Source organism: Uranotaenia lowii, chromosome 3, assembly GCF_029784155.1.
Source record: "Uranotaenia lowii strain MFRU-FL chromosome 3, ASM2978415v1, whole genome shotgun sequence".
NCBI lineage: Eukaryota > Metazoa > Arthropoda > Insecta > Diptera > Culicidae > Uranotaenia > Uranotaenia lowii.
The window spans coordinates 139,464,108-139,479,373 of NC_073693.1; the positions used below are offsets into that span (position 1 = coordinate 139,464,108).

At 40.7% G+C, this 15,266-nt stretch overlaps 2 protein-coding genes across 4 annotated transcripts in view; one reads left to right on the forward strand and one right to left on the reverse strand.

Moving 5' to 3' along the window:
- LOC129758819 (uncharacterized oxidoreductase YjmC) overlaps positions 1-8,583 on the forward strand; it is a 40,799-nt gene extending 32,216 nt beyond the window's left edge. For all 3 annotated transcript variants that reach the window (XM_055756452.1, XM_055756454.1, XM_055756453.1), the window contains 3 exons: positions 6,619-7,023; positions 7,084-7,655; positions 8,207-8,583. In XM_055756452.1, the coding sequence (XP_055612427.1) occupies positions 6,619-7,023; positions 7,084-7,655; positions 8,207-8,368 (1,139 nt within the window). In that variant the 3' untranslated portion in view covers positions 8,369-8,583. The remainder of the gene's footprint in view (positions 1-6,618; positions 7,024-7,083; positions 7,656-8,206) is intronic.
- The window catches only part of LOC129758821 (ADP-ribose glycohydrolase OARD1-like), a 44,986-nt gene extending 34,612 nt beyond the window's left edge, over positions 1-10,374 (reverse strand). The window contains exon 1 of the mRNA XM_055756456.1: positions 10,208-10,374. Within this exon, the coding sequence (XP_055612431.1) occupies positions 10,208-10,324 (117 nt within the window). The 5' untranslated portion in view covers positions 10,325-10,374. The remainder of the gene's footprint in view (positions 1-10,207) is intronic.
- Between the last annotated feature and the right edge of the window lie 4,892 nt (positions 10,375-15,266).

Here is a 15,266-nt window from a genome sequence, read left to right on the forward strand (position 1 = left end):
ATTTTCTTTATTGGCCAATGGAATGGGATTAAGGTGGTTCTTTATGCAACAGGATACTCTGACTATGTAGATTTATAAGTAAGAAACCACATAGAATTTTAAAAGATAAAATAATTTTAGTTTCTGAAGTTTGATTCAGAATTCTCCTTACTAATTTACAAATTTACTAATTTACGAGAGTTTAAAAAAAATCATAAACTTCCGAAAATAACGTTCATGAAAAATCTCAGTAGAAGAACACGAAATTATTGCGACACATTCAACAGGGCATAACCTTTTAAGCATTGGGTAAAGATCAACCAAATTTTGCACACACAAAGTGCTCCATACTAGAGTTTAGAGAATTTGGGAAGCTTTTAGGAACAGGCAAATAATTCAAAGGAAATTAGCTCATAATGTTTTTTTTTCAATAATTATTAGGGAAAATTTTGTCTTTAGAAGGTACTTGCAAGACACGCCGACAGAAATAAATTTGATTTCTTACAAAAATTTTCGAAAAATGTGCAAACAGCTCTCACATAAGAGCAGACATTTCAGAAGTGCATTTTTCATAAATGAAATACAACTCCTGAATAAATCTATAAAAAATCTAATTAATTTTAAATCTTCTTCCAGTACAAAAAACAACTCAAACCCTCCGTTGATTCCAGAAAAACCCATCAAATTTGTTACTTTGGTTAACATAAATCAGGATAAAATTATAGTTTTTTTTAACCAGGTTTTTTCCTTGTTAGAATGCTTTCCAAAACAGAACTTTCGTAAATTTAGCTTACAAATATCTCCAACATTTTTTTTTTTGAATGAATGTTTTTGTGAAAATATCACTTTATCATTCAAAAACTTTTAAAATACTTAGGTGTGTATTCAATAGCACGAAAAATACCAGTTTTTGAAACTCGGTTTATCGTTTGGTAGCTATCAATATTTTTCCAAAAAATACTTAAAACACTAGAAGAAGACCTAAAAGTTGATTCTAATTACTTTATAAGAGATCTCTGAAATAAAAAGACGTAGTAAAATGAGTTTTAAATTCATCGAAAATTTTCACCCTTTTGTTTACCTTCTTTCCTAACTACAAAACGTGAAACACTACCTGGCATCGCGGACGGAGGCGAACCAACACGAGTCGAGAGAACTTTTTTTTTCCAAACAGCTGGAATTTCCTGACCTGTCGCACCGTCAGTTGGGAAAAATGTTGAACATTTATCATTCAACCGTCTCCAGGGTTCTTGCTGGAATCGGATCGCATTTTTAGATTCAAAGTGGGCTTGTTCAGCTTCAGGGATCTGTTTGGTTGAGACCCCAAGTGTTGAGAAGAATGTCCTAACTAACGAATCGATTAATCGGCTTGATTTGTGATTTCGTTGGAGGCGATCATATCAATTTTTGCCGTTCCGGAAGCCACACGTTATACATCACGTTGCCAGTGCGCTCCAAAACCTCACCAGCAATCCATTGCCAGTTATTACCGTGAAAGACATTTTCCTTGATGCTGAAGTTTTTGTCTTTAGCTCCGTGCTTTTCGTTGAATTGCTGGTCTTGGAGTCGACTGCTTTGTAGAATAGGCTTGGTGATCGCAGAAGTTCCAGTGAAGTGCGCAACGGTCTACAATGGAGAAGTTTCTGCTGGCGATTTTCCTTCAGGTTCGCTCTGGCGTGGTATCGATCTTGCAAGATTCCATTGGCCTCACAAGCAGAATCGGTCGAACTGGTCACTGATCAGTTGAGTCCCGTAGTCGGAAACGAGAACTTCAGGCATTTCAAAACGGGCAAAGCTTTGGCGCAGAATGGTGATGGTGGCTGAAGTGGATATACGCTTCGTTGAAACAATTTCCGGCCTCTTGGAGAGAGAGTCTACCAGTAGTAGGTAGTACGTGTTGTTGATTGGTCCTGCAAAATGTATGTGGACTCTTGGATAAACCTTCTCGGGGATCGGCTATAGTATCCACATTTAGTGTGTTTTCGATATTCGGTGAAATGGGCACAACCCTTTCGAGTAAAAGAGAGCTTTTCTCTCTAAATCAATTTCTAAGGAAACGACACAAGGCAGGGACCTAACTATGTAATTTATAGGAATAATACATTCTCTTTTGATTTGTCTGACACCCTGTAAAGAAGTGTTTTTACTCCTCATCAACTCTTGAAAAAAACCCTTTACCACCTGTATTCGAAGACACATTATTGGCCAGGATTGAAGTTTAATTTTGGTATCCACTTTGGCAACTGAAGAGCATGCTGAACAGATGCGTACTAATTGTGCGATCTGGTCGTCGATATCTGGCCAATAGACGTAGTTCCTGGCTAGCGAATGGCAATGTGCAACTCGAGACCCCATACACCCAACCGTCGGGTAGTGGTCATATCACCTCTTGTCTGCAACTCCGATTCTCTACCACCCCTTGGTGCTAGCTGGGATGCGAGCAACCTAAGCGAAGATCGGGTACCCAACCCCGGTGGATGCTTTGGTCGCATGCAGACTGAGTTAGGGGACTTCGTACGCGTCTGTTCTCCAGGTCAGGGGCGGCATGCGAAGTGCAACAACGTCCTGGTGGTGTTCGGGACCCAAAACAGCAACATCACGACGGTCCTCCTGCAAGATATTGGGGTTAGGGGGTTCGGATGGAAATCGGCAAAGACTCACGCGACGAAAAGGGACTAGCGATTGGAAACTTGGAACATGGAACTGCCGATCTCTAAATTTTGTGAGCAGTACTCACGTGCTCTCCAACGAACTGAAGAGCCGCAAATTCGACATCGTAGCGCTGCAGGAGGTATGCTGGAAGGGCTCCACGGTACGAACGTACCCAGATGGTCGTGCCATCTACCAGAGCAGCGGCAACACACACGAGCTTGGAACAGCTTTTATAGTGATGGGAAAGATGCAAAAGCGCGTAATCGGGTGGTGGCCGATCAACTCACGAATGTGCCGGTTGAGAATCAAGGGCCGGTTCTTCAACATCAGCATCATCAACGTGCACAGCCCTCACCTCGGAAGTACCGGTGACGACAAAGACGAATTCTACGCGCACCTGGAGCGTGAATACGACCGTTGCCCAAAACATGATATCAAGATCGTCATCGAGGATTTCAATGCTCAGGTCGGCCAGGAGGAGGAATTCAAACCGACAATTGGAAGGTTCAGTGCGCACCAGCTGACCATCGAAAACGGCCTCAGACTTATTGATTTCGCCGCCTCCAAACGAATGGCCGTACGTAGTACCTTTTTTCAGCACCGCCTCCCACACAAGTACACCTGGCGATCACCGTACCAAACTCAATCACAGATCGACCACGTTTTGATCGACAGCCGGCACTTCTCGGACATCATCGACGTCAGATCCTGCCGGGGCGCCAACATCGAGTCGGACCATTATCTGGTGATGGTGAAGATGCGCCCAAAACTCTCCGTAGTGAACAACACGCGAGACCGGCGCCCGCCTCGGTTAAATATCGCGCGACTGAAGCAACCTGAGGTCGCGGCAGACTACGCGCAATCGGTCGAAGCAGCGCTGCCGGCAGAGGGCGAGCTTGAAGAAGCCCCTCTCGAGAACTGTTGGGATACCATCAAAACAGCCATCAACAGTGCTGCGGAGAACGTCATCGGTTATGTAGAGCGAACTCGAAAGAACGACTGGTTCGACGAGGAGTGTAGGAGGGCGGTGGACGAAGAGAATGCCGCGTGGGCTGCAGTAGTGCAAAGAGGCACCCGTCGAAATGTGGAAAATCACCGACAGCGGAAGAGGCAGCGAGTCCGACTTTTCCAGGAGAAAAAGCGCCGCCTGGAGGAGGAGGAGCTCGAGGAGCAGGAGCAGCTGCATCGTTCCCAAGAAACACGAAAGTTCTATCAGAAACTCAACGCATCCCACAAAGGCTTCGTGCCGCAAGCCGAAATGTGCCGGGATAAGGACGGGGGTATCCTGACGGACAATCGTGAGGTGATCAAAAGGTGAAAGCAGCACTTCGATGAACACCTGAACGGCGCACATGCAGGAGATCAAGACGGTGGGGGAAGGTACATCGCCAGCGTAGTCAACGACGAAGAGGCCACTCCCAACGATGAGTGAAGTTAAGGAAGCCATTCGCCAACTGAATAGAAACAAGTCGGCTGGGAAGGATGGCATCGCAGCTGAACTCATCAAAATGGGCCCGGACAAGTTGGCCGATTGCCTACACCGGTTGATGGTCCGGATCTGGGACATAGAACAGCTACCGGAGGTGTGGAAGGAGGGGGTAATATGCCCCATCTACAAGGAGGGCGACAAATTGGACTGTGAGAACTACCGAGCGATTACTGTCCTCAATGCCGCCTTCAAAGTGTTGTCCCGAGTCCTACTCCGCCGCCTAACGCCACAAGCAAACAGATTCGTGGGAAGTCATCAGGTCGGCTTCATGGAGGGACGGTCAACGACGGACCAGATATTCACATTACGGCAAATCCTCCAAAAATGCCGGGAACACCAAGTCCCTACGCACCATCTATTCATCGACTTCAAAGCCGTATACGACACGATCGACCGTAACGTGCTATGGAAAATTATGGACGAGAACGGCTTTTCCGGGAAGCTGATCAGACTGATCAAGGCGACGATGGATGGAACGCAGTGCTGTGTGCGGATTTCGGGTGAATTGTCGAGTTCATTCGAATAGCGCAGGGGGCTTCGACAAGGTGATGGTCTATCCTGCATGATGTTCAACGTGGCGCTAGAAGGTGTTATTCGACGAGCGGTGGGCGAAATGCGGGGCACGATTTTCAACAGATCCAGTCAACTTTTCTGCTTTGCCGATGACATTGATATAGTCGGCAGATCATCTGCGGCGGTGGAGGAGATCTACCGCAAACTGAAACGCGAAGCAGGAAGGATTGGGTTGATGATTAATACGTCCAAGACGCAGTACATGCTGGCCTGCGGACCCGAGACCGACCGAAACCGCTTGTCCAGTAATAACAACCGTGGATTGTAGTGTGCTAGCATGAGCGGGGACTGCAAAATCTCCTTGAAACGGTCAAAACTAAGCTGGCAGGCTAGAGTCCACTGGAATGTGGAATTTCCCTTCAGAGGTGCATCCAGCGGCTGTCGGAGGTTCCTCATTTCCCGCCTTCCCGGATGTACTTCCCGTAGTAGTTCACGGCCCCGAGATAAGACCGTAAGCTGGAAACGTCATGAGGTGGAGGCATGTTGACGATTGCCTTGACCTTGTCTGGATCTGGACGAATGCCTTGTTTTAAAGTAAAGGTAATTGATTTCACGTGTCAAGTTTTGGATCGTGGTTCAAAAAAGGGGTCGTCCATCTTAGCTGTTCGCTGTTTTCGAGATATTGTCGTGATTATGCATCAGATTGAGATGAAAATCTGCAGATGGGAATTATGAGATATGAGAACTGACTCCAAAAGCAACTTCCAGGTCACGGGTCGGCAAAAGAGACGTCTATATTAACTATTTACTGTTTTCAAGTTACTGACGCTATTATACATACGATTTGAATAGAAAACATCGCACAAGGGAGTTTTGAGGGACGTAAAATTGGTTTCAATTATCGATGTGCAATAATTTCGTGGGAAACAGTCAATTGATATTTGGTACCAAATTTTAGTGCGAAGGTCAGGCAGACTAGTCGTGCATTTAAACAAATAGTTCATGGTTCTGTCATAATGTTGAGATTTTGCAACCGACCGAGAAGAAAACATTTTCACATAAATTTTATAAAAAGCCAATCAACCTCTTAATTTGAATTTCAAGTTGAAGGACAAGGAAAAGTGGCGACTTTAAACACTTTTGAATGTTTTACCCAATATTGCGAAAAAAACGCGTGGGATTCCATATTCTAAACTCATCTTGACTTATTAATGATTTAAAGCGAAACGAAGTTCGTACGGGATCAGCTAGTTTCATATAAAGTTCAGATACTACGACCCTATCCAGAGGCAGTGATTGGAAGGAAGGAATAAATTCTTCGCTAAAGGTCCACGTTAAAACGAAATTTCCCCACTTGGAAGAAGTCTTCCAGCGTCTTGAATCCTTCTTCCTTAAAAAATTTCTCCAGCATTATGCAGGATTTCCTTCATAGCTCCTTATCGTGTGGGCTATGGGCTTCAATGATACTGATGCTGACCTTCCACATCTTTTTCGTTCCACCTCATGGCCCTTTTTTCTAAAACATATTTTTTTCACAAATCTCAGATATTAACACTACTTTTTCTAACAAAATTTAAATTGTTTGCGACAGCCTGTAGAATCTCCCACTTGGTATGCGCTTTTCGCGAAAAAATGCGTGTTTCTCTGTATTGAATCCACTTGGTATGTAGGTACATACCAAGTGGATTCAATACAGACTCCTGTTTCCCGTTACATATTTGACGAAAATCAAAACTTTTATGATAGCTTCAGCTTTTACGAAACCAAAGAATTCTATTTAAAACTCGCTTCTTCTAAATTATCGTTTTGGAACGGAACGCTCCCAACAAATATTCGAACTTGCCTAATTCGCATGATACCTATTATCGGTCAACGACTGATAAAGGCATTCTGCTAACCCAGTTTCTATCTCCTCCCAAATATTTATTGCCGCGCGTGCTTGATAGCAGTTTAAAAAAATAACGGACTTCTCATTTGCTACACAGCTGTTCCCGGTAGCGCTTTCTATTTGTCGACAAATTCCTCCAGAACGATGGCCACCGCTGTGAAACCTCGACTAGTTGCAGTAGAAGAAGCGCGCCGTTTCATGCAGGAATGCTTTATCCAATCCAAAACGCCGGAATCGCACGCCAAACAGATGGCCGATCTGCTGGTGGAGGCCGACTATCGAGGCCATTTCAGCCACGGCATGAACCGGCTGGAGATGTACATTAACGATCTGCACAAGAACGCTTGCAGTGGGGCAGCGGAACCGGAAATTCTGAACGAAACTTCGGCCACGGCCTGGGTCGATGGCCACAACGGCCTGGGAGCGGTCGTGGGGAACTTCTGCATGGATCTGGCCATCAAGAAAGCCAAAGAAGTCGGCGTTGGATGGGTTTGTGCTAAACGTATGTGTTATTTTTTTATTTAATAACTCGTTTTGATAGTTTTTTCTTGTTACATTTTAGGATCCAACCACTATGGTATTGCAGGTTGGTACACACTGAGAGCCATGCAGCAGGACTGCATTGGCATTTCGATGACCAACACATCGCCTCTGGCCAGTCCTACACGTAGTAAAGAAGCCGTACTCGGAACCAATCCCATTTCAGTTGGGGCTCCAGCAGAGAATGGGGATGGATTTGTGCTGGATATGGCAACGACGGCCGTTGCTGTTGGTAAAATCGAGATTCAGCGTCGTAAGGGAGAACCAGTTCCGTTGGGATGGGCTCAGGATCCACATGGACATCCGACAACCGATGCCAATGTAGCTTTCGATACCGGCTGCCTAATGCCTCTGGGTGGAACTGAGCTTACTTCCGGTTACAAGGGATACGGGCTGGCCGCCATGGTTGAAGTCTTCTGTGGGATCATGGCCGGTTCCAACTATTCGACCAAAGTCCGCAAATGGACTCATGCCGGGGCCGATTCGGAAGCCGACTTGGGCCAGTGCTTTGTGGCTATCAATCCCGCATGTTTTGCTCCCGGTTTTGAGGGACGGATGTCCGATTTGAATTCGATTTTGAGGAACATGCCGAGGGTAAGTTGAATATTTCAGTATTATTTTCATATTTAAATTTGTTGAAAGCAAAACGTACCTAACTTGTCCACTTAAATAGTTTTGGAATAGTAATTCAGAATAAGAGTTCTGAACCAGAATTCAGGATGAAATTTCTTAATCTGAGTCCAGTATCAGTATTTAAAATCATTATTCAGAATTAGACAGCTTCAAATGTCTGAGTAAGGAATAAGTATCAGTAAGTTGATCCAGTTCAGAATTATATCAATAATTAGAGCGAAAGAACCAGTATACCTGAAATTCTTAGAGAAAAATGATGATGCTTTAAAAGATTCTTGAAATAAAAATGAGTCTAAGAGAGAAGGTTAGATTTCCAGAGAAGTTAAAACAATACAGAATGTTGAAAAATGACCGACTGCATAGTGCAGGATTTTGATCCTCGGTTCAGACTCATTTTTTAGAAAATACTAGGGCTTTGTAAAATCGACAACTTTCAGAGTGATATTGAAGCATTCGTCTGAATCTAAATTTAGTGCTTTCGGTTTCATATCTAAGAAAATTTATCTTTCCAGACCGACGAATCGAAGCCAGTCCTGGTGGCCGGAGACCCGGAACGCAACCACATGAAGAAGGTCGACGAGGAAGGCGGATTGGGCTACCACGAAAACCAAATAAAAACCTGCAACGAACTATCGAAACGGTTGGGCGTGCAACCGATCGGTTTCGTTTGCTGAACAATCAGTCTGAAAACGGGCCACAAATGACTATTAAATGCATTTAACTCAACTCAGAGATTTGCTGGATTGATGTCAAACTCATCATTAAATTAATGCAAACAGTTCTTAATCAATTCTTACAAAACGAATTTGAAAACAAAAGTTACTTAACATTCGGTATACTATTGGCATACATATCATTTTGAATCTAATAAAAAACAAAATATTCACAATTTTGCAACTCATTCGCAGAAAAATGTTTGTTTTTCGTTACGAAGATGGGTTTTGAAAAAGCCTTCTTTTCCTACCGATAAAAACAATGTCCAAAAGTAGTACTTTTCGATACAGTTTACAAGTGCTGCTTTTCGACACTGTTTTGATTTTTAAGGAAAAACTACAATCTGTATCTGCTTCTTCTTCTTCTTTTACCAACATAGCCAAAACGTGTAAGCATCCTGGAAAATGAAAGGCTTGCGTCCTTAACTTTTCTTTTCAACGTGATCTTTGTTACATGTAAACATGCATTGCAGAGATTACTACCGCCAGGCCAACCATGTGGTAAATACCGCAAAAGATACCGGAACAAGGGGGGAAGGAATAAAGCATGGAGTTCCCTGCCAAACGCTTCATACTACAATCTGTATCTTCAGGATGAAAAACTAAGTTCTGGAGATTGTATACCGATTGGCATAAAGTCATTTGGCATAAAGCCGTTTGGCATAACGCCGTTTGGCATAAAAGTCGTTTGGCATAAAGTCGTTTGGCATAATGGCCGTTTGGCATAATGGTCGTTTGGCATAATGGTCGTTTGGCATAATGGTCATTTGGCATAATGGCTGTTTGGCATAATTGGCATAAAATGATGGATCAAAATTTCGAGGAAGCCTCCTCACGCTTCGCGTTCGAACTAAAACGAAGTATAGTCCTTTCGCTTCGCGTTGCGGGCTATGAGATTGTCCCTAGCTATGAGAAAACCTAGAAACACGGGCCTTCCTAGGGCTTTGAATAAACTTTGCAAGACGGGGCCATCCTAAAATAATGGATCAAATTTTCATGGAAGCCTCCTCACGCTTCGCGTTCGAACTAAAATGAAGTATGGTCCGTACGCTTCGCGTTGCGGACCGGGCTAGGGGATTGTCCCTAGCTTTGGGTAAACCTAGAAAAACGGGCCTTCCTAGGGCTTTAAATAAACCTAGAAAGACGTGGCCGTCCTAAAATGATCGATCAAAATTTTGAGGAAGCCTCCTCACGCTTCGCGTTCGAACTAAAATGCAGTATGGTCCTTACGCTTCGCGTTGCGGACCGGGCTAGGGGATTGTCCCTAGCTTTGGGTAAACCTAGAACACGGGCCTTCCTAGGGCTTTGAATAAACCTAGAAAGAAGTGGCCGTCCTAAAATGATGGATCAAAATTTCGAGGAAGCCTCCTCACGCTTCGCGTTCGAACTAAAATGCAGTATGGTCCTTCCTTATAAATTTTTATGCCAAACGGCCATTATGCCAAACAGCCATTATGCCAAATGACCATTATGCCAAACGGCTATTATGCCAAATGACCATTATGCCAAATGATTTTATGCCAAACGACTTTTATGCCAAACGACGTTATGCCAAACGGCTTTATGCCAAATGACTTTAGGCCAAACGGCGTAGGACCGTTCTGGAGGGTATTATGCGGTATGGCAAAAAATTGTGCAAATCGTTGCAAAATTCAAATTTTTCATCACACGTCGTAATTTTCTAACTCGACGAGCTTTGTTGCAAAAATGTACGACTTGTGCTGAAAAAAAAACCTACTTCGTCCAGCTTGTTGCATAAATAACTAAATTAAAAAAAAGTAACAAAGTAAATATAAATACCTGACTCAAGATGGTTGTTGAAAGAACTTTTCCGAACAAATCCAGTCGAGAAGAAAGAATTAGTTGTTTCGATAACATTCGAGCCCAACAGACACAGGACAATGTTTGAGGAGACATTTAAATCCGTTATTTACAAAACTGGACGAACAGCTGGAAACGGTTATGTATTTACACTACACTACACCGGTACTTTCCTCTCTCTTGAGAGCAGTTCATTCTCTCGCTTCGTGCATGGGAGAAATGAATGGGTCGATTCACGTGATTCATGATCAGCGATGCCAACTGTTTTTCAAAAAGTCTGGAAAATTTTAAAATAATGTCTGGAAAAATCTGGATGACGATCGAAACTTTATAGGTGGCCAAATTTTTCTTTTGGTTTTGGTCGCAAGATCGCGATATTACGTATGCTCATTACTTGACAATAATCATACATTCTATACATTACCAATGCCTGAGACCACTACTGTGTTTTACACCCATTCTGGTAGCATAGGAACTAGCAACTTTTCATTTATTTTTTCTTTTTTAGACACGAATGCCATAATGCTGATAGTGTCAAAAATAAAACCTAAACAAATTACTTATTCGAGTCATTTCCTGTAACCATGAAAATTTTGAATTCTGAATATTTTTAAGGCGATTCATGTTCAAACTAAAATATCTGGAAATGTCTGGAAGAAATGTCAAAAGTCTGGAAATCTGGTAACCTAACAAAAATCTCATTAAATTCCCAAAAGTCTGGAAGATTCAGACAAAATCTGGTAGGTTGACATCACTGTTCACGATTTCAGTTCATCGATCATCGACCTTCATGAGGTGCACAAACAGAGGTGCCAGGTGTCCTGATTTTTCAACATTTGTCCTAATTTTCGAGAGACCGTCCTGTTTTTCAAAAACTCTCAAGTTGTCCTGATTCTTGAAAATTTGCCCCCAAAATGTCCTGATTTGTACTGATTTTCATAAAAACTTCTTAGATAAATATGATTAAATTTGTAGTTAAACAAACTATGAGAAAATCGAATAAAAAGGTTATAAAATAGTTAATCCCATTTAACAGATGGTAATCTATATTGAAATGGTGCTTTTCGGTATGACATACTGGCCTGCCAACAAGCTGCATACTGTTGTTGCATAAATCAATCATAAATTTACAGCACTTGTATTGCGCCTTTATTTATGCAATTTAAGCAGAAATCCTCATTATTTTCATGAATCAAGAGTTGTCCTAGAAAATCCTGATATTCTTTTTCGCGTTGTCCTGATTTTTTACCAAACCATCTGGCACAGCACAAGGTGCATTAGTTTACACCTCTCGTGAACGTGAAAATGGAAATACTTATATTCTTCAAAAACTCGACTATACTGCATTTCATGGTTGCGAAACTAGGTGGAATAGATGCGGAATGGTTGAAAGATTATTTTTGAACTAGTTTAATTCCTTGTTTCTGTCATTCCGCTCGAAGTGTAAACGCACTGAGCGAACGTGAAAACGGAAAACAAACAAGAGTGGTGAATATAAATTTCACGATCATTTTCACGTCCGAACGGCAATGTGCATTCTGAAAGAATTTTTCACCGATGACGAAAATGTTTTGCTCCATTAAAATAAGTTTTTAAATTGCAAGCACATTTAAAGACAATTAAAGGCTCAAAAATACTACGAGTTTGAAAAGAAACGCATACGATAGTTTTTTTTTAATTTTAAAACCGACTTGCAAGTACAACAACTTCTGGCTTATTTTTTTTTAATTAAACGTTTTCAAAGCTGATTATATTTTGAAGAAGAACAATCATTATTTGTGTTTCTTCATATTTTTTAAGAAATTTGAATTTGAATTTTAAAACCGGTTCGACTAGTATCGATCAAAATAACGGTTAAATGATCTGTCATTTGCTGATCGAAGCCAATTTCTATCTGTCATTGAATAAACCTGTTGCTAATTTTGAAGATTCGACCGATTTGACATGTCATCAGGGTTTCCAGGTAGTTTCGTCAAAAATCAGGAAAACACGAAGCAAAAAATCAGGATTTTTCCAGAACACCTCTTGATTGGTGTAAATAATTAGCAGCTCTGCTTAGATTGCATAAATAAAGGCAGAACACAGGTGCTGTAAACGCCTTGATGTAACGCCTAGTCCAACATCAGTAAGCAGCTGTTTGGCTGGCCTGCAATTCATATCGAAGAACACCATTCATAAATCATCTGAACCGAAGTTTACCATTTATTTAATGGGTTAAACTATTTTATTATAGATTTAATTAATTTTCTCATAATTTAACCCACAGTTTAACAACTACAAGTTCGATTTATATTTGAGATGTTTTAATGAAAATCATGAAAATTCAGGACATTTTAGAGACCAATTTTCAAAAATCAGGACAACTCGAGAGTTTTTGAAAAATCAGTACGGTCTCTCGAAAATCAGGATAAATCCTGAAAAATCAGGACCCCTGACACCTCTGCATTTCACTGCGGAATATTTTTTCACAGTGGTGAGTTCACGTTCACGTTCGCGTCCGAGTTCAAAGGAAAGCCCGGTTTACAGTTCTTGTGAACTCGAACTCGAACGTGAACGTGAACTCACCACAGTGAAAAAATATTCCGCAGTGAAATGTCAAATCGGTCAAATCTTCAAAATTAGGAAGAGGTTTGTTCAACTGAGGGTAGAAATTGGTTTCGATCGGAAAATGACAGATCATTCAACCAATGTTTTGATCGATACTTGTCGAACCAATGCTCAAATTTAAATTCAAATTTCTCAAAAAACATATTGTTCTTCTTCAAAACATATTCAGCTTTGAAAACGATTGATTTTATCAAATAATCCCAAAGTTCTTATCTTTGAATACAATGAATTTAAATTAAATTTTATGAATTTAAAGTACTCCCAAAAAGTATTTATCGATCAAGGAGTAACGAGCTTTAGCGATTCGTTTCTTTTGAAAAACTTATTGAAAGGATGTTATGAATATAACTTCTACAAGATAGCCATTTTTTGTTCTTGATTAAAAATTGACAAACAAAAATTTCAAAATTACTTTTAATTAGTGAAACAATTGAAAAGGTTTTTATTTAATTAAAATGCATCAGTACTCTTTTGTTTGTTAATTTTTCTGCTTTTCAGTTCTCTTTAAAACACATTATTTTTGAATGATTTCATAAATTTTTATAATTATTTCTATAACTTTTCTGAAACACACATTTGAACAAAGCGGAATCCATTTTTTTAATTCAATGGAATCTGGCCATTCGATGATCTTCATTTACATTTATTCGTTGAGAAGCTCTTCCAACAGGTACATTTATTTGTCGAGAAACTCTTCCAACAGGTGCAATTAAATGCTGCCCAAGCGGGTTTTAAAGTTAAAAAAAAATATCGTATGCGTTTCTTTTCAAACTCGTAGTATTTTAAGCCTTTAATTGCCTTCAAATGTGCTTACAAATTAAAAAACTATTTTTTTATGAAGCAACAATTTTTCCGTCATCGGTGAAATTTTTTTCAGAATGCACATTGCCATTCGGACGTGAAAATGAAAGCGGAATTTATATTCACCACTATTGTTCGTTTTCCGTTTTCACGTTCGCTCAGTGCGTTTACACTTCGAGCGGAATGTCAGTGAACGCGGAAAAAATATTCCGCAGTGAAAATCGAGAGAATTGAAATAAAATTAATATTAAAGGGCTTTGAACAAGGAAATCAGTTCAAAAATAATCGTTCAACCATTCCGCATCTATTCCACCTAGTTTCGCAGCCATGAAATGCAGCATAGTCGAGTTTTTGAAGAATATAAGTATTTTCATTTTCACGTTCGAAAGAACTGTAAATGCACCTGAACTGTAAACCGGGTTATAAGAGGCGGATGAACTAAATATTTAAAGCCTCTTTAAATAAATCAATCAATCAATCAATCAAGTTTTATAACTATTAGGATATATTGACAGTTTTACACGAACACCACCTTAGCAGGAGGCCTCAGCCCTAACCTCAAACCATGGGAGAACAGAATCAATTTTTGAGAAGGGCGCACGATAAACGCGATTTTGCGGTACTAATATCGACAAATTCGCCCTGTGGAAAAGCGACACACAGATGCTCTTGTTTTGATTTTTTTGGGTGGTCAGGGCTGCCAAGTGCATTGATATTTGGAAAATGATTATATTTTAAATTGAATTTTTATTGAAAAACGTTTTCATGAGTACTGAGAATTTGCAACTTTCCCCTAGATTTCTATTAGAATATGAAATTAAACGCAACATTTATCTGAACTGAATAACAACTGTCTGTATCGCACACTTAAACGATGTAGCGAATTATGTGAAAATGTTATAAATAATCAGAGCATGCAGGCTATTATTTTCATAGTCAACATCAACGTGGCTTTTATTAATTTACTTTTTTTTTTGTAACAGTGAATGATTTTGCATTCGTTTAGAAGTTGGAAACAACTCTTTTTACTTTACCGAGCAGTACATGAAAATATATTGCAGATGTTTTAAATTCACCTTGAAAATTCATTAGCGGAAGATGGCTTATCTTCATCAATTTTATTAGAGACGCCCCGTAATTAATTCAAACGATTAGCTGTTGTTAAAAATTTAATCAATTCAGAAATATTATAATTCGTTTAAAAAAAAAACAAATACTGATTTAGTAACGCGCCTAGCATCACTGGTGAGGCCGTCAGCTCATCAAAGTTTGAGGTTATGGCTGAGGCCAATTTTTCGCCAATACTGGCGCCCGTATATACCCTTATAGTAAATTGATTTTCTCGATCTTCTCAATTTTTTTATATAGACGTTGTCTGGAAACCCTAAAGGATGTTCTCACAAATTTCCCTCTGCGATCATATTCACCACTCCGTCCGAAAGAGATAGCACTATGAGGTGAAATTTAAACGCATCTTTCAGCATGCGCCCTTGGCCAAGCTAAAGAGGGAAAGAGAGCAACGCTGCAGTCAGTGGGTAGTGCAAAAGAGAAAACTGAAAATATCCCATCGTGCTGTCGCAGGCACACCAAAATACACCTTTTCTCGACGGGTCTCATTCGTTCGAAATTC